The 22,297-nt window shown below is 52.4% G+C and overlaps 1 protein-coding gene across 1 annotated transcript in view; it reads right to left on the bottom strand.

The window, feature by feature from the left end:
• Positions 1-14,881, bottom strand: part of SHANK3 (SH3 and multiple ankyrin repeat domains 3) — a 122,636-nt gene extending 107,755 nt beyond the window's left edge. Inside the window, exons 1-2 of the mRNA XM_066551091.1 lie at positions 14,618-14,881; positions 1,781-1,984 (exon numbers count right to left, since the gene is read on the bottom strand). Coding sequence (XP_066407188.1) covers positions 1,781-1,984; positions 14,618-14,881 — 468 coding nt within the window. The remainder of the gene's footprint in view (positions 1-1,780; positions 1,985-14,617) is intronic.
• Positions 14,882-22,297: the final 7,416 nt, after the last annotated feature.

The following is a 22,297-nucleotide window of genomic DNA, read 5'->3' as shown; positions in this document are numbered from 1 at the left end:
AACAGATAAATGCATATGAGATAAGGGATAAGAGATAAATTAATATAAATGAGAAAGATGAGAGAGACGAGGTAAGAGATATACGAAGATAAGAGATAAATGGAGATAAGTGGTAATCAGAGATAAGAGATAAACAGATAAGAGAGGTGAGATAAGAGATAAATTAATATGATATAAAGATAAGAGATAAGAGACATCAAAATACAATATATAGATAAATGGAGATAAGAGATAAGGGATACCATATAAACAGATATAAGGAGACAAATGAATATGAGATAAAGGATAAGAGAGAAATGAATTTAAAAGATCGGAAAAGAGAGAAGAGATAAGAGACACACAAAGATAAGAGACAATATATATATATAGCAAAATGTAAAAAAAAAAAAAATTAAACAAAACTAAATGCAAATAAAATAAAACAAAACAAACAAAAACATTTTAAAAAGTAAAACAAAATAAAATAAAAATAAAATTAAATGCATAAAATAACATTAAATTAAAACAAAATAAAAGAATAAAATAAAATAAAACAAAAGAAAAGAAACAAAAGAAAATGAAATTAAATAAAACAAAAATAAGACAAAATAAATCAAATCAATATAAAACCACGTCAAATACAATAAAACAAAACAAAATAAAATATTTTGAAATTTAAAATAAAAGGAAACAAAATTAAATAAAAGTAAAAATAAATTGAATTACAATAAAATAAATAAAATAACATTAAATTAATTTAAAACAAAATAAAATAAATTACTAAAATAAAATAAAATAAATAACATGAAATTAAATTAAGATAAATAAAACAAAATAAATGAATAAATTAAAATAAATAAAATAAGACGAAATTAAATTCAGATAAACAAAACAAAATAAATGAATAAAATAATATAAAACAAAATAAAATAAAGCTATAAAAACTAAATAAAATAAAACAAAATATAATAAAATAACATAAAACAAAACAAAATAAAATAGCATAACATGAAATAACATAGAATAAAATAACGTAAAATAACATAGCGTAAAATAAAATAAAATAACATAGCATAAAATATAATTTAAAAAAACCAAAACAAAATAAAATAACATAGCATAAGATGAAACAATATAGCATAAAATAATCCAAAATAACATAGCATAAAATAACATAAAATAAAACAAAATAAAATAAAATAACATAAAATAAAACAAAATAACATAAACCAAAACATAGTAAAATAAAATAACATAGCATAACATAAAATAACATAGCATAAAACAAAATAAAACAAAATAACATAAAGCAAAACAAAATAAAATAACATAGCACAACACGAAATAACATAGCATAAAATAAAACAAAATAAAAGAAAATAACATAAAACAAAACAAAATAAAATAACATAGCACAACATGAAATAACATAGCATAAAATAAAACAAAATAAAAGAAAATAACATAAAACAAAACAAAATAAAATAACATAGCACAACATGAAATAACATAGCATAAAATAACATAAAATAAAACAAAATAGAATAAAATAACATAAAATAAAACATAGTAAAATAAAATAACATAGCATAAAATAACATAAAATAACATAAAATAAATTAAAAATAAAATAAAATAAAATAAATTTAAAATAAAATAAAATAACATAAAATAAAATAAAATAACATAAAATAAATTAAAAATAAAATAAAATAAAATAAAATAAAATAAAATAAAACAAAATAAAATAAAATTTAAACTGAATGAAGCCACCCCCGCGCCGCCCCTCGAGCGCGGTCACCTCCAGGTAGGGCACGGGCGTGTCGGGGTTCAGGGGGTATTCCCGCAGCAGCCGCTCCTCGTCCAGGAATTTCCCGGCGCGGCCGTTGAAGGCGGGCTGGAAGAGGCCGTAGTTGAGCACATCCTTGAGGCTGTGGTTGAGCGTGCACAGGATCCTCTGCTTGGACACCCACACGGGCACGTCGGGGTTCAGCCGCAGACACTTCTGGGAAGGGCGCGGAACGCCGCGTTAGCGCGGGGGGAAAATACCGGGAATGGGATGGGGAGGGCCTGGGGAACGGGGGAATGAGGGAGGGAAAGGGGAGAGTGGGGTGTGGAGAGGGGAGGGCTGCGGGAAACGAGGCGTTCCTGGGGTTTCGTGGGTAAATTATTTTAAAAACCCCCAAAATCGCGTGTTCGCGCTGTTGATTCCAAAGGGAAACCCGTAGGGAAAGAGAAGGAGGAATCCAATGAGTTCTCCGTGGGAATGGGAGAAAAGAGGGAGCGAAACAGGGGAAGCTGGGGTTTGGGGGGGGGGTCAGAGCTATGGGAAATGAGGAATTCCTGAGGTTTTATGGATAAATTATTTTAAAAATACTCAAAAAATTGGGTGTTCCCTCTGTGAGTTCCAAAGGGAAAGAGAGGGAGGAAAAGGGAATTCACCAGGTTCTCCAGAGAAAGGAGGGAAAGGGGGGAGCTGGGGTTCAGGGAGTTCTGGGAGAGTCAGACCCCTAGAAAATGAGGAATTCCCAGGTTTCCCTGATTTCCTGATTTAAAGAATGGAAAAAAAAAATTAAAAAAGGGTGTTCCCATTGTGAATTCCAAAGGGAAACAGAGGGAGGAACTGGAAATTCACCAGGTTCTCCAGGGAATGGGGGAATAAAGGAGGGAAAGGGGGGGAGTTGGGGTTTTTGGGGTTCAGACCTGTGGAAAACCAGGAATTCCCAAGTTTTCCAGGTATTTTGATTTAAAAAAATGAAAAAAAAATGGGTGTTCCCACTGTGGACTCCAAAGGGAAATTCGTAGGGAAAGAGAGGGAGAAAATGGGAGTTCACAGAGTTCTCCATGGGAATGGGGGAAAAGAGGGAGGGAAAGGGGAGAGTGTGATTCTGGGAGGAATCCTATGGAAAATCAGGAATTTCCAAGTGTTCATGATTTTTTTTTTTAATAAAAAAAAATAAAAAAAACGAAAAAAAATGGGTGTTCCCACTGTGAATTCCAAAGGGAATCAGAGGGAGAAAACGGGAATTCACCAGGTTCTCCAGGGAATGGGGGAATAAAGGAGGGAAAAGGGAGAGTTGGGGTTTGGGGATTTTGGGGGAGGCAGAGCTGTGGGAAACGAAGAATTCCCAAGTTTTCCTGATATTTTTCATTTTTAAAAAAAAAACCAACAAAAACTTGGATGTTCCCACGGTGAATCCCAAGGGGAAACAGGGAGAAAACGGGAATTCACCAGGCTGTTCTTCAGGGAATGGGGGAAAGAGAGAGGGAAAGGAGGGAGTTGGGGTTTGGGGGGTTCTGGGGGGAGGAGGCCGGTGGGGAATGAGGAATTCCCAAGTTTACGGATCCAAGACGGATCCGTGTCCGTCCCTGAGGAATTGCCACGCTCCGGGCACGGATCCGGACATGGATCCAAACGTGGATTTAGGGATGGATCTGGGCATGGATCCCAAAGTGGATCCCGCCACGGATTCAGGAATGGATCCTGACATGGATTTGGGAATGGATGTGGGCATGGATCCCAATATGGATCCCGACGTGGATCCAGGAATGGATCTGGGTACAGATCTGGACAGGGATTTGGGAATGGATCCCGATGTGGATCCTCCTAAAACCAGGACAAGGTTCCAGCCCCAACCCGGGCCCAGGGAACATTCCTGGCTTTCCTCCAAGGATTCTCTTTGGATTTCTCCCAGGATCCTGGTTTTCTTCCCGATTACTCCTTCCATGCCATTCCAGCAGCATTCCCATTCCCAGAGGGTGGAAAATCCCATGGGATTCTCCTGGATTCCCGTGGGTTGGTGGGAGAAGGGATCAGAGACGCAGGATTGGGAATATCCATGGGAATTCCCACCTGGAGCTCCCAAATCCCACCTTGGGCCAGGCTGGATGTCATCATTCCCATCATTCCCAACCACAGTCCTGGGAAGGAGTTAGGATTTTTGGATATCCAGGGGAAAGCAATCCTGCAGGAGAGGAGGAATCCACAGGAATTTTTTTCCACCCTCCAGAGTCAAACTGGGACCAGTTTGTGGAGCCAGCTGGGGGAAAAAAAGAGCCGGAATTTTGGGAGCTTAGATCATCTCCTGAGGAAAATTCCAGCCCCGCCATTCCCGGAGTTTAATTCCATGCTGGGAGAAAATGCTTCCAGCAAAAAAAAAAAAAAAAAAAAAAAAAGGGATAAGGGTGAGAGGGAGGATCCAGGAAGCACCTGGAGTTCCTGGAGCCAGAAAAACAAAGGATTTGGGATTTTCCAGTGAATCAGGGGGCGATCCATCGGGAAGGGCGTCGGATGTTGTGTCATCCCACAAAACCCAGTCCCAAAATCCCATCCGGTGACTCATGGTTCAAAACTCCATCCAAAAATCCCGGAATTCCGAACTTTCCACAGCACTGACAGCCCCGATCCCCCCAATATTCCCAAAGTCCCCAAAACCTTGGAATGTTTCCAGGGAATTCACTCCCCCCGTCCCACCCAGTGCTTCCCATGGGATTTGCTCCATCAGTTATCTGGGATAAAGGTTCCCCACAAGGAAAACTGTCAGGAATTCCAAGGAAACACCACAATTCCCTGGAAAAGCCTTCCCAGTCCATCCCTGGCAGCTCCCGATCCAACGGATCGAGGCTGGAATTTTCCCTTGGGAAGCAGCACCCTTGCCTCACTTTTCCAGCATTTTTCCCAATCCCTCTGGAATTCCAGGACCCGCTGGATCTTTGCCCTCACGTCTCCTTCTTCCCAAAATTCCCTTCCAAATTCTGAACACCTTGGAATGTTCTCCCTCCTTTCCTCAGCACTTTCCCAAAAAAATCCACAATTCATCCTTGGGAATTTTTCCCATTCCAAGCTCCTTCCCTTCCCCCTGGAGCTCCTCCAGCCCTTCCAGAAATTCTTGGAATTCAGCTTCAGCAGGAGCCTCTGGAAGTGGCCATTCCAGAACTTTTAATTCAATCCAAACTGAAATTTTCAGACTGGGAATTTCTCAGAATTCCCTTCCTTTACATCCAATCCTATCCAAGATTCCAAACCCGTTTGGCCACCGCATCACCAGAAAAACCCAACAGGTAAACTTCCCCGGGAATTCTCTCCGGGATTTCCCGGTTTTCCATGGAAAATCCCGTATCCATTCGTTGCTCTTTAGGTCTTGAAGGCGGCTCCTTCCCAAAAATCCCTTTTCCCTATGGAATCACCACTTGGAATGCCGTCATTCCTCCCTCCTCATCCTCTCCATCCCTCCAATCCCGGTGGGAATTCCCACCAGGAATTCTGGCAGGGATTCCTTGGAAACTCCAGCACTCACCGGCTGCTCCATCCCCGAGCGAAAATTCCCAACTTTTCTCACTGGCGGTTCCGTCCTTTCCTCGTCCTCCCTCCGTGTCCCCCTGGATGCTCCGAGGGGACAAAATCCCATGGAAGGGGTATCCCTGTTTTCCATGGATGGGGTATCCCTGTTTTCCATGGATCCTCTGGGAGCGGCTGCTCTGGAGCTTTGAATCCCAAGCCAAAGAAATCCTGGGAATGTTGATAAATTTATCCAACCACTCCCCTCTGGATCAATCCTGCCAGGATTGGTCCAACGCTTCCAGGGGCCGTTCCCAGGAAATTCCAGCCTCCAGCTCCACACTCAGATTCCCAGGAAAAATCTGGAATTCCGAGCTGGGAAATAAAGGGAATAAAGGGGGAATTTTGCCTCCTATCTGTACTTTACCCGCTTAAAATCGGGATTTTCCTTCCACTAATTCCCAGCTTGAACTGGAATCCTGCACATTCCTATGGAATTTTCTCTCCTGCTTCCCACAAAAAACGAGGATCTGATTATTTAGGATGCAACAGCACCAAAAAAAAAAAGTTGGGAAACTACGAACCGGTCAAGAGAAAACAAGGATTTGATGCATTCCATGCAAAAAAAAATCTGGGAAAACACGGGTTGAAAATTATGTGGATAAAATTTCCAACTTTTTGCTGGAAAAATGGGAATCTACCACAGGAAAGCTGAATAATAAATGACAGGATTTTGTTTAATGCAAAATCAGATCGGGATTTGAATCCAACGAAATTCCAAAGGGAATTTAATGGGAAGGGAGGGAAAAGGAGGAATTGGGCAGGAAATTTTAATTAATAAAGGATGAATAAATGAATTATTAATCAGTAAATTTTGTTTATTGCTAATTAATAGAAGTGGGCTTGGATAATAATTCCTCATTTTTTGATTTTTTTAGGGAATTTTTATCCAATTTTGGGCAGGGTTGGATGACCTTGGATCATCCCAGATCCCCATTGGAATCTGAAGTTCCTTAAGGATTTCTCCCACCCAAATTTTCTCAAATTCCCAATAAAGGAAATAATTTTCCAGGGAAAAAAAAACTCCCATCATTCCCAAGGACGAGCTCGTTCCTTCTCCCGCTCCTCACTCCAGGCTTCCCTGATTCCGTAAAAAACCAGGATAGAAACAAAAAGCCGGAATTTCTATCGATCCCCGACGGGAGCAGGGGGGAGGATTTGATTGGTTAATTAATCAACCATAATTAATTAATTAACCAGTGACCCGTGAATGTCGGGATAATTGAAGATCCGGGACAAAGGCGGCTGCGGAATGTTTGATTCCAAATGGGATCGTCCGGAAAAATTAGTTTTAACAGCCCGGCTGAAGGAGTTTTTCCATGGAAAAGCCAAAATTCCTGGAATGTGGGAATGGATGAGGGTTAATTAATCTGTGTTTTGGGGTGGTTTGAATTAATTAGTTAAAATTTTCATGGATATCAGCATGGAAAAAGCTGGAAAAGCTGGAACAATATAAAATGTGGGAATGAGGTGGGATGGGATCCAGGATTAAGAAAAGAAATCAGAAAAAAGGAATTTCCCTTTGGAAGAGGAAAAGCCGGGAAATCCCGGATCCGCGAGCACCCGGCACCGCCCAGCCCCAAGCCCAGCCCAGGCCTGATGGAAATCTGGGAAGCAAAGGGAAATCCCTCGGGAATGAGGGAGCCCCAGGGCCGGCCCAGGGATTCCAGAAGCTTCCCTGAGAATCCCGGGATGAGCCAGAGCCCATCCCGAAGGAGCCCCAGAGCCGCCTCTGCTCCAGGCTGAGCCCAGATCCCAAATCCAGCCGGAGTTTTCCAGATCTTTCCCAAATCCCTCCGGTGTTTTCCTGTTTTCCAGCCCAAATCCCAAACCCCTCTGGAGTTTTCCAGCCCTTTCCCAGCTCCATTCCCTTCCCCGGCCCCGCTCCATCCCCTCCTTATCCCCAGGATCCAGAACCTTCCTATGGAATGTGCAAACCTTTCTCCTGCTGCTTCTTTCCCGCTCTGGATCCCGGGCATTCCTTAATTCCCTCATTAATTCCAGCCACTTTTCCATGATTTCCTGCCGGGACAAACTGGCCATGGACACGGAATTCCAGCCTTTTCTTCTCCCTTTTGTATCCATGGAGTTTCCAGACCCAATCCCACGGCATTCCTTAAATTTTACAATTCCCACTCTCCTCTGGGGATCCCATCTGCATCCCAAGGGAATGAGAGAATCCTGGAATTCTTGGGATTCCCAGCAGGATTTATGAGATTTTCCAGCCCCTCCAGGGCATTCCCGGTGGGAAGGGCCTGGAATCTGCAGACCCTCAGAGGGAACAAGGGCAGGAATTTCCTTCCCTTCCAAGAGTTCCTTTTCCTTCCCCATTCCCATCGTTTCAGGCAATTCCCAGAATTTGAGAACCCCCAGCTCCAAGATTTTGCTGGCCACAAGAAACCCTCAATTTAAGGAATTCTTGGGGAAAAAAAATTCCCTTTTTTTTCTCCTGTTCCTTTTTCTCCTTTCCTCCTGCGGGAGCTCTTTGGTCACTCCCACATTCCCAAGGAATCCAGCAGATGGAATTCAGAGCCGTTATTCCTGATTTATTTTTTTTTTAGGAATATTTCCAAGCGCTCAGCTAATTTTCTTTTCACACCAATTTTTCCTCGCCTCAAATGACTCAGAATTCCTCTTTATTAAGCACGGAATGTGCTGTTCCCGAAAAAAAATGGCTGGAAAAATGAAAAGATGGGATTGATGTTTTCCATGAAAATTGCCTCAATGGATGCATCCTTTCCAGCAAATCTGCTTAGGAGGAGAAAAAAAGGGAATTTTGGTCGTAAAATCTTTTAAATTTATTAAATTGCAAATGCGCCGGTCACGGCTTGATCCGAGTCGGATTTTCCTTGGAAAAAGCCGTGGATTGGGAATGCACGGCAGCTCCGGTTGTTTGCGGGCGGATTTTGCTGCCGGCGGATTTCTCCCGGATAAAATCGGGAATTGCTCAGATTCCCATCGATCCACTTTGTTTGATTGAGCTCACAGAGGGTGACTTTGCCCCCGGGGCAATTCCCGGGATTTGGGGTTGTGCTGGAATATTTCGGGAGGTTCTGCTGCTCGGCATCCGCTGGAATGTGCCAGGGGAATTGTTTGGGATAAATGGGATTTATTTCCATGGAATTGTTTCGGATTTGGGGTGGAAAAAGCCACTTAAATGTGGTGGAACTGCAGCTTTCCCATGTTTCCTCTGGATCAGGGGTTGGAAAAGCTGGGAAGGGCCTGGAAAAGCCAGGATGGGGCTGGAAAAGCTGGGATGGGGCTGGAAAAGCCGGGATGGCCATCCATGGAGAAATCCAAGGAATTCCTGGATGTGGCTCTCAGAGCTCTGGGATTGGGATCAGGCCCGGCTTGGATTTGATCTTGGAATTCTTTTCCAAGCTCAGTGATTCCAGGATTTATGGTTAAAGCACCTGAATCCTTCCAGGGGATTTTTGGGAATCACTCATTTGATTCCCACTGGTTTTCGGGACACTCTCACTCTGCTCCATCCGGATCCTCCCTCCGGATGCTCCAAGGGCCGCCACAGGAAAAACAGCTCCCAAAAAAAAAAAAAAAGCCACAAAAAGCCACAAAAAGCCTGGAAAAATCCGCAGGCAGCACCTGCAGGAATGGGGACGGGAAAAATGGAAATGGGGAAGAGGGGAGAAAAGCGGAGCAGCTGCTCCATTCATGGAGCGCGATGCGGCGGATCTGAAAGGAGCGGCATTTCCATGGAAAAACAATGGGAAGCTCCAGGCAAAAAGCAGCTCCCGGCCTGTTTGGAAGCGCTTTGATTCTGCCCTAAAACGGGGGAAAATTCCATTGGAATTCTTGACATCCCGGGGTTTTTGCCGCAGTGCGAAAGGAGGGAAGGATCAAAGGTTTGGGGCCATTCCCAAGGGCCATTCCCAATATCCCGATTTTCCCCTCGCAGGAATCGAATTCTCCTGATTTTCCCCTTTTTTTCTTTTACAGTGTTCCCATGGCTGGAGAGTGGAGAATGGAGAGGGGAATTTCAGGAATTTTGGGATCTAAGGACTGGGAAAACAGAGAATGGAAAAGCCTCGGGATGGAGGCAGGGAATTGGTGGGAAGAGGAGCGATCCCTCATCCCACACTTTTCCATGTTCTCTCTTCCCTTGGAATCCACATTCCCACTCCCATCCCTCCCTTTTCCAGGTGTTCCCATCCCTTGGAATCCACATGCCCACGGAAGGATCTCCACCCTCATCCTTCACTTTTCCAGGAGTTCTCATCCCTTGGAATCCATATTCCTGTGGGATCTCCACTCTCATCCCTCCCTTTTCCATGTTCTCCCTTCCCTTCCCGGGAATCGGCCACATGGGATGGGCAGGAGCCTCCTCTTCCTCATCCCAAAGGAATTCCCAACCAGAATTTCCGTTCCCACCCACCCTTGGAACACTGAGGAATCTCCTTGGCAAAGCTGGAGGAAAACTGGGATGCTCCCAGTTAAAAACCGCCTCGGAAGGGACAAAACGTGGGAATTCTCACTCCGGCATTCCAAGGATTGAGGGATCAGGGCTGGGAGCTCCCAAAGCATCCTGGAAACCATGAGGAAAAACCTCTGGAATTCCAGCTGGACACTCCCGGGCCATCCAGTGCCGGGAGCTGCTCCCAGATGAATCCAGCTGGGATTTTATTTGAATTCCGGCTTTTCCATGATTTCAAAGGGAAGAGGAAGAGTTTCCAGCACAAAACGGGGGAGGAAAACCTTTGGAAAATTCCAGAAAATTCCTCCCTGGCCACACATCCCTGATCTTTCCCAGCTGTTCCCATAAATTCCAGCTCTGGGAATGCTGGCAGCTTCCCGAGGCTGCAGGAGCCTCCCCTCTCTCCACATCCCAGATTTCCTGGGATGTGATGAACCTGTCGTTCCTTGGAATGAGCTTTCCCCTGCTTCCAGAGGAAAAACAAACGGAAAACCTTTGGAATCACAGCCAGTGCCGGCCCCCACAGAGCCCATTCCCATGGGAGAATCCCAAGGTTTGCTCCGGCACCTCCAGGATTCCAACACTGCCAACAGAGAGGAAAACTCGGCACATTCCCGGGATTTTCCCTGGGTTTGCCACTTTTTCCTACCAAAGAGGGAGGCTGCTCCCAAAGCGCTCCCGCCAAATTTCAGGAATGGGTTTTCCCGTGGGATTTAACAGTGCAGAATCCATAAATTATTCCAGAGGAACCAACCCCGGCTCGGGCGTGTTCCTGTCTCCTTAAAATCCGGCTCCGAGCTCCCGGACCCCGTGGGAGGTTGGGATAATTTTATCCCGGGTCTCCACCACCCTTCCCACGGAGCAGCGGGAGGCGGGAACGGCTCTTCCCGAAGGATCTGCGGCTCCAGGATGGGACGGGGAAGCTCCAAAGGATCCTCGGGGATTCCTGCACCCTCCTTTTGCCAGGATCACATTCCCAGCTCAGGGAGTGATCCAGGTCCTCAAATTCCAAAACTGGAAATCTCCGGAGCTCAGGGCATCCAAGGAAATCGGTTCCCTGCCCGATGGAAAAGCTCCAGGATGGGAAACACCAGGAGCTCCAGGCCGAGCCCAGATCCTGGATCACGGCTGGTTTCCCTGGAATGCTGCATAGGGATCAGTGGGACATGCCACGGATTCCCTGGAATCCTGTGATGGGATTAGCGGGACACCCCATGGATTCCCTGGAATGCTGCCCTGGGATCGGTGGGACACCCCTGGCTCCCCAACCTTCCAGACGCCTCAGGACATTCCAGACCTGCTCAGACATCCCAGGACATTCCCGACCTCCCACATTCCAGAACATTCCAGACCCCCTGGACACTCCAGGAGATTCCAGACCCCCTGGACACCTCAGGAAAACCCAAGCTCCTGCATCCACAATCCGAGGTGGGAATTGGGATCCCATCACCCCCCGGGACGCTTGGGAAGGGAAGAGAAGGAGAAAAGAGGAGGAAAGACCCCAAAAATTCCTCGTTTCCCACAGCCCCACTCCCTGCCAAACTTTCCCCTTTCCCACGGAATTCCAGAACATTCCAAGCTTCCAAGCTGGAACCACACCCCCCCCCCAGGGATCTCAAAGTCCAACTCTTGGCCCTGCACAAAATAATCCCAACATTCCCAGCACTGACCTGAAGGCATTGTCCCAAATTTTTCAGACCTCTGGGACCTTCCAGCATTGTCCAAGCTCTTCCAGAGCTCTGGAATGCCGAGGGTTGGGAGCAATTCCAGAGGTTTTGGGAACTGCAGCTCCCTGGAGCAGCCCCACCACCCACCGGGAGCTTTCCCAGGATTTTCCAGGTGTGGGGAATTTAAGCCCTCTTCCCTGGCTCAGGTGCAGGTGATAAAAACTGGGATGGGCCAATGGAAAAGGCCCTTTATTCCCGGGAAAACTGGGCAGAGATTTGCACCCGTGAATTCCAGCACTTCCAGGGAATTCCAAGGATTTGGGATGAGCAAATTCCAGGAGGGCAGGAAAACTGCCCGGGACTTTCAAATCCCACCTGGAGGTTCCCAGAAAAAAAGATGGGAATTCCATAACCCGAGCTTTATGGCATTCCTGACCTTGGGAATGCCGGGATGGAGCCAGACTTGGGGCTGGAAAACTGATGATCCCAAAGAACTCCCATCCTGGTGATCCCAAAGAATTCCCAAACTAAAGATCCCAAAGAGTTCCCATCCCGGTGATGCCAAAGAGTTCCCATCTCCAGCAGAGTTTTTATGGAAGAGCCGGTGGGACATTGGCCGTGGGTCCAGAGCTCCAGAGGCACCTCTGGGATGGCCCTCGGCCACCTCAGTGTCCCCAGTGCCACCAGACACAGGCCCCGTGTCCCCACTGCCACCGACCACAGGGGACAGTGTAGGCCCCGTGTGCCCAGCGTCCCCAGACACGGCCCGTGAGTCCCCAGTGCCACCAGCCTCCGACAGCTCAGCGTCCCCAGTGCCACCGGTGCCACCAGTGCCACCAGCCTCCGACAGCTCAGCGTCCCCAGTGTCCCCAGTGCCACCAGCCTCCGACAGCTCAGCGTCCCCAGTGCCACCAGTGCCACCAGCCTCCGACAGCTCAGCGTCCCCAGTGCCACCAGTGCCACCAGCCTCCGACAGCTCAGCGTCCCCAGTCTCCCCAGTGCCACCGGTGCCACCAGCCTCCGACAGCTCAGCGTCCCCAGTGCCACCAGCCTCCGACAGCTCAGTGTCCGCAGTGCCACCAGACACAGGCTCGGTGTCCCCAGTGCCACCAGTGACAGGCCCTGTGTGCCCAGTGCCATTGACCACAGACTCGATGTCCCCAGTGTCACCAGCCACTGCCAGCTCTGTGTCCCCAGTGCCACCAGACACAAGCTCGGTGTCCCCAGTGCCACTGACCACAGGCTTGGTGTCCCCAGTGTCACCAGGCACTGCCAGGCCCTGTGTGCCCAGTGCCATTGACCACAGACTCAATGTCCCCAGTGTCACCTGGCTTCTGCCAGCTCAGTGTCCCCAGTGCCACCAGACACAGCCCATGAGTCCCCATTGCCATGGCCACAGGCTCGGTGTCCCCAGTGCCACCACCCCGCAGCCCCCGTGGGGACCCCATGCCAGGCTCCACAAGAGAACTTTTCTTGTCCAAGAGGCTCTGACTGCCCTCGGTGCCCTCTGCTCACCCCAGGTTTGTCACCTCACCCTTGTCACCTCACCCTTGTCACCTCCAGCTGCCCACTCCCCTAATGAGGGCTGTTAATTATCCCATCCTTGCGGCCCTTCAGCTTTTCCTGCTCCTCATTCCCTACAAATCCCCCAAGTCCAGGGAATTCTGGTTTCCTGGATCCCTGTGCCCTCACCAGGGCTGTGCCCTCCTGGGTCACCCCGGGGTCACTCCCGGGCTTCGGGGTCCCTCTGGGGTCATTCCTGGGGTCACTCTGGAACATCCCACCAATGGCACTGGCACATGACCCCCATTCCAGTGTCCATCACCCCACACCATTCCAGTGTCCATCACCCCAAACCATTCCAGTGTCCCTCACCCCACACCACTCCAGTGTCCATCACCCCACACCATTCCAGTGTCCATCACCCCACACCATTCCAGTGTCCATCACCCCCAAACCATTCCAGTGTCCATCACCCCCATTCCAGTGTCCATCACCCCCAAACCATTCCAGTGTCCATCACCCCCATTCCAGTGTCCATCACCCCCAAACCATTCCAGTGTCCATCACCCCCATTCCAGTGTCCATCACCCCCAAACCGTTCCAGTGTCCATCACCCCCATTCCAGTGTCCATCACCCCCACGCCATTCCAGTGTCCACCACGCCACCACTGTCCAGCCCAGCGGAGCCCCCTGGACACGAGTGACCGTCACACACCAGTACTGTGGCTCCACAGCCTGGCCCCGGTCCCAGTCCCAGTCCTGGAGCCGATCCCAATCCCAGTCCCAGTCCCAATCCCAGTCCCAGAGCTGCTCCCGGTTCCAGAGCAGTGCTGGAGCTGCCCCTGCTGCCCATTCCCAGCCCGGTCCCAGTCCCAGTCCTAGTCCTGGAGCCGGTCCCAATCCCAGTCCCAGTCCCGGTCCCGTTCCCAGCCCGGTCCCGGTGGGTGCGGAGCCCTGGGGCGGGGAGCGGCCCCGCGCCGCGGCCGCACCGCAGCACCCGGGATGGCAGCGCTGCCACCGGGCACCGCGGGAGCGGGGGGACACCGGGCTGGGGACACCGGGCTGGGGACACCGGGGACCCGGGCAATGGGACCCGTCCTGCCGGGCCCGCGGCGGGGAGAAGTTTGCCGGTGCCGCCGGGGCGGGAGCGGGGCTGGGAGCGGGTGGGATGCGGGTCGCGGCCAGTGCCGGTGCGGCGCCGAACCGGCTGCGGACCGGGGCGCAGATCGGGACCCGTCTGAGTGAGGCTCGGGACCGATGTGGGTGCGGAACGGGGCCGGTCTGAGCGAGGTTTGGGGCCGGTCCGGGTGCGGATCGCGGCGCGGACCGGGCCCGCTGTGAGTGCGGGTGAGGGCGGCTCTGGATGCGGATCGGGGCCGCTCTGGGCTGCGCATCCCGGCGCGGGCCGCTCGCGGTGGCGCTCCCGGTGCGGCTCCCGCTGCGCATCCCGGATCGGGCGGTCCCGGTGCGGCTCCCGCTGCGCATCCCGGCTCGGCGCGGTCCCGGTGCGCGTCCCTCCCGGTGCGCGTCCCTCCCGGTGCGCATCCCTCCCGGCTCGGGCGGTCCCGGTGCGCATCCCTCCCGGCTCGGGCGGTCCCGGTGCGCATCCCTCCCGGCTCGGGCGGTCCCGGCTCGGCGGTGGCCGCTCGGGGCTGCCTCCCTGCTCCCTCTGTGCCCGGTGCCTCCCTCCGCACTCACCGTCTGCTGCAGGTCGGGGATGCCGATGCGCACCACGATGGCGCCGGGCGCGGGCTCCTCCATGCGCGCCGGGGCCGCCAGCTTGGGCGAGCGGGGCCCGCCGTGGCCCCGGGCCGGCTCCAGGCGCGGCTCCTCCCGCAGGCCGGGGCTCGGCTCCCCGCTGCTGCTGCTGACGGCGGCGACTCGGGGCTGGCGCTCCGGCGGCGGCTCCGGCGGCGGCGACTCGGGGCTCTCATGCTTGCTGCCCGCGGGGCTCAGAGGCATGCTCCGTGCGCCGCGGCGGGCGGCCCGCGCCCGCTCCGCTCCCGCACCGGCACCGGCACCGGCTCCGGCTCCGGCTCCGCACCGCGCCGGGGCCGCGCTCAGCGCCCGCCCGGGGCCCTGCGGGGGGAAGCGAGGGGTGAGAGGAGCGGCGGGACAGCCCCGGGAGCGGCATCCCCGAGCCCCCGAGGGAGCCCCGGAACCGGCAGAGCCAGCGGGGAGAAAGCGGCGTTCCCAAGGGATGGGGAAATCTGGGAAGGGACCCCCGGGATGGACACGGACTCCCCCTCTGGAATGTCTCCCCAGGAAGAGCCGTTCCTCAGGAAAAGCCCAGGAGTGAATTCCCACTCTGCCCAGGGACATTCCCACAGGATCTCACAAACCTCCCCCCCCCCGGCAGGGATTGTCCTGAAAAAGTGACCATTCCCAAGGAGAAATCTGGGATGGAACCCCGGGCATGGACACGGACATTCCCTCAGGGACCCTCTGGAAATAGCCCCAGGAAGGGCCATTCCTCAGGAAATGTCCAGGAGTGAACTCCCACTCTCCCCATGGACATTCCCACAGGGATTCCCGGGAATATTCCACCAGGAAGGGCATTCCCAAGGACGGAGAAATCTGGGAAGGGACCCTGGAACCCCCATTCCCAGCAGGGATCGTCCCCTGGGAAAGGATCCCCCAGGATGGACACGGACATTCCCATAGGGACCCCCTGGAAACACTCCCAGAAAAAAGAAATTTACCAGGAGAAATATGGGAAGGGATCCCAAAAATTCCCCCAGCTGGGCCCATTCCCAGGAGTTTTCTGGGATCAGCCCCACTTTTCACATGGAATCTCCTCGGGAATTCCATGGAATTCTCCCAGCAGGATCTATCCCCTAAAGGGACCCCACAAAAGAATTTCGGGATCCCACCCCGAGGGAGGAGGAAAAAGAGCAGGAAAACCCCAAAATTCCAGCTGGGAAAATGCACTTGGGAAGGAGAAAAACTGGGATAAACAGGGAAAACCACGGGATCCTCCTGATCTGTGGCAGACGGGAGAACCCTTTGGATCCCTGTGGATCCCTTTGGATCCATGCCCCAATCCAATCCCAAATTCTCCTCTCCCCTTTCCCAAATCCCGGGTTTGATTTATTCCCATTTTTTCCCCTCTCTCTGCCTCGTTATCCCACAAATGGAGCGCTCCAGATGGCGATCCCTGGGATTTTTTCCCTTTTTTTTTTTTTTTTTTTTTTCTCCCATACCTCATTAATTCCCAATAATTTTAAGGCCCCATCTGGGAAAGGTTGGAAAAAATTCCACAACGGAATAATGCCCCGAATTCTGTTTTGCAGAGTCGTTTTCCCTCCTTAAATCCATTTCTCTGCTCACTAAATCCAAACAATTCCACTTTTTTTTTTTTTTTTCCCCCAAGGAATCCATGGAATCTTTTAGGAATCACAGCCCAAAGAGTCTCATTCTGACAGCAGGGGGAAAAAACACAAGGTTGGAAAAGCTTCCAAGGGAGCTAGAAAAATATTCCAAGATTTTTTTTTTCCCTGCGGTGGCATTTTCCTCAGGCTTCTGAAAGTTCCTTGGATTTCTGAGCTTTCCTTGGATTTCTGAACATTCCCCGGATTTCCAAGCATTCCCAAGAGGGTCGGAGCAGAGCCTCCTTCCCACCTTTTCCCACGGGAACAGAATTCCCAGATTTCCCACCTTCTTCCCATCATTTCAGGATTATAAATCTGGAGCCTTTCCCGAATTCCAATGCTGGGAGAGGCAATTCCAGAGGGAACAGCAATTCCAGAGAGAACAGAAATTCAGAGGGAAATTCCAGAGGGAATCCAGCCAGGAGAGTCCTGGGGTAAGGGCAGTGGGATGGGGAGACCTGGAAAGGATTTTTTGGGAATTTTGGGGGGGATTTGGGGGGATTTTTTGGGAGATTTTGGGGGGGGGGTTCAGATTGGATTGGAGCTTTTCACTGGGATTGGAGTTATTCCCTGGGATTTAATTTTTTCCCTGGGATTGGAATTTTGGGATTGGAGCTTTTCCCAGGGAAATGGATTTTTTTCCCTGGGATTGGAGCTTTTCCCTGGAACTGGAATTTTTACCTGGGAATTGGAATTTTACCCCAGGATTGGAATCAGGGTCAAATTCCTTCTCTTTCCCAACTCTCCCGGTTTTCCCAAGCCCAGGGATGGCTGGGAATCTGCTGCCTCCTCCCCACACCCACATCCCAATCCAGAAAATCCGGGATCCTTTGGGAAAAGGGTTTTTGGGAAGCACCTGGCTCGGTGTGTGCCCAGGTGAGGCCGTTCCCGAGCTTTTCCTGGGAAAAACAGCCAGGAATGACAGGGCCAAGGGAGACCTGGCATCCTGCTGGGATCACTGGGAATGGGCCCAGGAAGAGCTGGGAAAATCCCAGCTGGGATTTTCCAGCCCTGGAATTGTCACTGCCCGGACACATGGGAGAGGGGCCATGGATCCCAAACCATTCCTGCCCTTCCAGGGATCCCAAACCATTCCTGCCCTTCCAGGGATCCCAAACTATTCCTGCCCTTCTTTCCATGAATTCTGAACAATTCCTGCCCTTCCAGGGAACCCAAACAATTCCTGGCCTGCAGAGCTGGATCCAACCCTGTAGCTCCACCTGGCCTGGATCAGGGATCCTGGAAGGATCAGGAATCCAGACCCTCCCCTGGAAGGATCAGGGGAAGGAAACCCGGAAGGATCAGGATCCAATCCCTCTCCTGAAGAGATTTGGGATCCAATCCCTGCCCTGGAAGGATCTGGAGACAATCCCTGTCCTGGAAATATCTGGGAGTCTGGAAAGATCAGGGAGCCAAAGCCTCACCTGGATCAGGGAATGTGGAAGGATCAGGGTGACAAAATCTCTCACCTGGATCAGGGATCCTGGAAGGATCAGGGGAATAAAACCTGGAAAGATCAGGGATCCAATCCCTGCCCTGGAAGGGTCTGGGATCCAATCCCTGCCCTGGAAGGATCAAGGGAGCCAAACTTGGAAAGATCATGGATCCAAAGCCTCACCTGGATCAGGGGGCCTGGAAGGTCTGGGAATCCAGACCCTCACCGGGAATTCTCAGGGGAGCCAAACCCTGCCCTGGAAGGATCAGGGATCCAATCCCTCTCTGGGAAGGATCAGGGAGGGATCTGGAGCCAATCCCTCACCTGGATCAGGGATCCAGTCCCTCACCTGGAAGGATCAGGGATCCAACCCTGCCCTGGAAGGATCAGGGATCCAGACCCTCTCCTGGAAGGATCAAGCGAGCCAAACCCAGCCCTGGAAGGATCTGGAGACAATCCCTTTCCTGGAAATATCTGGGAATCTGGAATGATCAGGGAGCCAAAGCCTCACCTGGATCAGGGATCCTGGAAGGATCAGGGATCCAATCCCTGCCCAGGAAGGATCAGGGACCCAATCCCTCCTGTAAGTATCAGGGATTCAATCCCTCTCAGAAGGATCAGGGATCCAATCTCTCTCCTGGAAGGATCAGGGATCCAATCTCTCTCCTGGAAGGATCAGGGATCCAATCCCTGCCCGGGAAGGATCAGGGATCCAATCCCTGCCCAGGAAGGATCAGGGATCCAGACCCTCCCAGAACGATCAGGGATCCTGGAAGGATCAGGGATCCAATCGCTCCCGGGAAGGTTCAGGAATGTCGCTTGGGCCCGGGGACAATCGGCGCCGTTCGTCACCTGCGGGGCCGCTCCTGAGTGACCCTGGAACCCTCGGGAATGGGGGGGACACACGCGGGGACACGGGGGCACGGGGGCTGTCCCGCTCCGTCCCCGCCGTGCCGCCCCCGCGGGGCTGGCAGTGCCACCGGGGCCGGTCCTGGGGCGGTGCCAGCCCCGCCGCGCTGTCCCCGCGCTCATCCGGCCACGGCCAGGTCACCGCTGCTGTCCCCAAGCCACGTGACGGGGACACGGAGCGGCCCGGGCCGGCCCCGCGTGTCCTTTGTCACCGCGGGGGGGTCGGGGACAAGCTCGGGGACAGGGACAGGGGACAGAAAGAGGGGACAGGGAAAGCGACAGGGACAGGAGAAAGGACAAGAAGGGACAGGGACAGGAGCAGGGGAAGGAGCAGGGAAAGGGAAGGGACAGGATCAGGATTGTCCCCCTGGAGTCCCCGCCCGTGCCAGGACACGGGGACAGCGCGGGGAGCATCGATCGCCCGCGGGTGGCCGCAGTGTCCCCGCAGTGTCCCCAGCGCCTGCCGGGTAATTCCATGGATTTTTCCTCTCCCGCTCTTCCAGGGGCACTGGGACACCGCGGAGGGGCCGGACCGGGCATTAAAGGGCGAGCGCCACCCCCCTGGGGACATGGGGACACCAGCGGGACGAGGGGGGACATCAGTGTCCCCAAATATCGGGATGGGGGGGAATTCAGGGATCCCAGGAGGAGTTATTTGGGATTCTCCAGATTTCTGGAATAGGATCAGAGAATGACAGAATGGGATGGGACATTACCAATCACCCAGTGCCACCACCTGGGGCCACCTCCCACTGTCCCAGGCTGCTCCAGCCCCAGTGTCCAGCCTGGCCTGGGGCACTGCCAGGGATGCAGGGGCAGCCCCAGCTGCTCTGGCAATCCCAGCCCAGCCAGGAATTCCTCATTGCCAAGATCCCATCCCTGGCTGCCCTCTGGCACTGGGAGCCATTCCCTGGGTGCTGTCCCTCCATCCTTTGGGGTTTTTCCCTCTCCCTGTTTCCCACAGATCCTTCAGGCTCTAGAAGCCAGAATTGGGTCAGCCCGGAGCTCCTTTGTTCTGGGATGAACATTCCCAATTCTCCTGGAGCTCCTGATTTCCAGGATGGACATTCCTGATTTTACTGCTGGAGCTGCTCCATCCCTGCCTGGTCCTTCCAGGATCATCCCAGAGTTTGGTGCCACAAAATCCCAAAATTCCCGGCAGTCCCAGGCCCTGGAGAGGGGTTTGGGGACAGGGCAGGGGTGTGGGGACAGGCCACAGGTGTGGGGACAGGAGGGAGATTTGGGGACCGGACAGAGGATTGGGGATAGGACACAGATTTAGGGACAGGACAGGGATTTTGGGACACAACACAGATTTTGGGAACAGGAGGGAGATTTGGGGACAGGTCACAGGTTTGGGGACAGGACAGAGATTTGGGGACAGGACAGAGATTTGGGGACAAGAGAGGAATTTGGGGACAGGGCAGGCATTGGGGACAGGCCATAGTTTTGGAGCCTCCCCATCACCTTCCCCATCCTGGGAACGGCCCCTCTGGATCGGGAATGGATCGGGAATGTCCCCCCTGGATCGGGAATGTCCCCCCGGTTTCGGGAATGTCCCCCCAGTTTCGGGGCTCCCCCATCCCGCTCCGTATCCATGGGAACGTTCCCGGCACCGTCACCATGTAAACCGCAGCGCCACGCGCGGCACTGCGGGACCTGCGCAGCCAGAGGGACAGACGGACACGGACAGAGACAGAGGGACAGGAATGGGACACGGACAGAGGGGACAGGGGGGATGGGGGGACAGGAATGGGGACAGGGACAGAGGGACAGAGACAAAGGGGACAGGGGGACACGGACAGAGACAGAGGGACAGGAATGGGACAGGGACAGAGGGACAGGGGGACAGAGGGGACAGGAATGGGGACAGATGGGACAGCACCAGAGGAGACAGAGGGCGCAGCAACAGGGGGGACATGGACAAAGGAGATACGGGGACAGGGACAGAGGGACAGGAATGGGAACAGGGACAGAGGGACAGGGGGGACAGCAAAAGAGGGGACAGGGACAGGGGGGATACAGACAGAGGGGACAGGAATGGGGACAGGGACAGAGGGACAGGGGGGACAGGAATGGGGACAGACAAGACAGCAAAAGGGGGGACAGAGGGGACAGCGACAGGGCGGACGTGGACAGAGGTGACAGAGAGACAGGGACAGAGGGGACAGGAATGGGGACAGGGACAGATGGACAGACATGGGGGACAGGGACAGAGGGGACAGAGGGGACAGAGCTGTGCTTGTACGGGACACAGGAAATCCCTGCCAGGGCTGGAGCATTCCAGGATCCCAGAGACCCCAGAGATCCCTGGATGGGGACAGCCCCCCCTGTCCCGCAGCAGCTCCCGCCTGGAGCGCCAGCATTCCCATGGATCAGGACAGGAGCAGGCCCGGAGCTGCGCAGGGACAATCCCAGAGCCCCCAGTGCCACCAGGGGACCAACAAATCCCACAATTCCCGCCCTCATCCCGGGAAATCCCGCTGGTGCCACCCGGGACGGCTCGGTGGTGGCACTGCCACGTCCTGTCCCCTCTGCCACCCCCACGCTGACCCCAAAACCGCCGGGAACCTCCGGGAATTCCGCGGAAGCGTTGGTGGAACACCACCAGAGCCCATCCCGGGAGCTGGAGCTCACCTGTTCCCGGGAATTCCGCGCTGCCCGAGGGCTCGGAGCCACCCGGAGCTGGATCCAGGCGGGACAAACATCCCGGCCCCCCCCCGGCAGCGCCGCTAATGGGATCAGCCCCGCTCCATCTGCTCGGCGGGGCCGCCGCTAATCCCGAGCCAGACCCGGGAGAGGCCGGGAAACGGAGCGGGATCCCGGGAATGGGGGGAAGTGAATTCTGGGAATGGCGGGGAAATTCTGGAGATTGGAGAAATGGCGAGAATTGGGGAGAAATTGCGGGAATTAGGGGGAAATTAATTGCGGGAATCGGGGAGGAATTACTGGAATTGGGGGGGGGGGGAAATAATTATGGGAATCGGGGAGGAATTACAGGATTCAGGGAGAAATTCTGGGAATTGGGGAGAAATTCTGGGAATTGGGGAGAAATTCCGAGAATCAGAGAGAAATTACAAGAATTGGGGAGAAATTACAGGAATCTGGAGAAAATTCGGGAATCGGAGGGAAGTTCTGGGAACTGGGGAGAAATTCCAGGAATCAGAGAGAAATTCTGGGAATTAAGGAGAAATTATGGGAATCGGGGAGGCATTCTGGAAATTGGGGAGATACCCCAGGAATCAGGGAGAAATTACGGGATTTAGGGAGAAATTCTGGGAGTCACGGAGAAATGGTGGGAATTGAGGATAAATTCTAGGAATCGTGGAGAAATTCTGGGAATTGGGGCAAAATCCCAGAAATCGAGGAGAAATCGTGGGAATCAGGGAGGAATCCCAGGAATCAGGGGGAAATCTGGGAATTACAGAGAAATCCCAGGAATTACAGAGAAATTCTGGAAATGAGGGAGAAATTCTGGGAATCACAGAGAAATTCTGGGAATCGGGATAAAACCCCAGGAATCAAGGAGAAATAGCAGGAGTTGGGGAGAAACCCCAGGAACTGGGGAGGAATTCTGGAAATCACAGAGAAATCCTGGGAATCAGGGGGAAATCCCAGGAAGTGGGGGAGAAGTTCTGGGAAGCGGGGAGAAATCCAGGGAAT

Source organism: Molothrus aeneus, chromosome 5 (assembly GCF_037042795.1).
Source record: "Molothrus aeneus isolate 106 chromosome 5, BPBGC_Maene_1.0, whole genome shotgun sequence".
Lineage (NCBI taxonomy): Eukaryota > Metazoa > Chordata > Aves > Passeriformes > Icteridae > Molothrus > Molothrus aeneus.
This window is presented reverse-complemented; position numbering and strand designations above follow the sequence as displayed.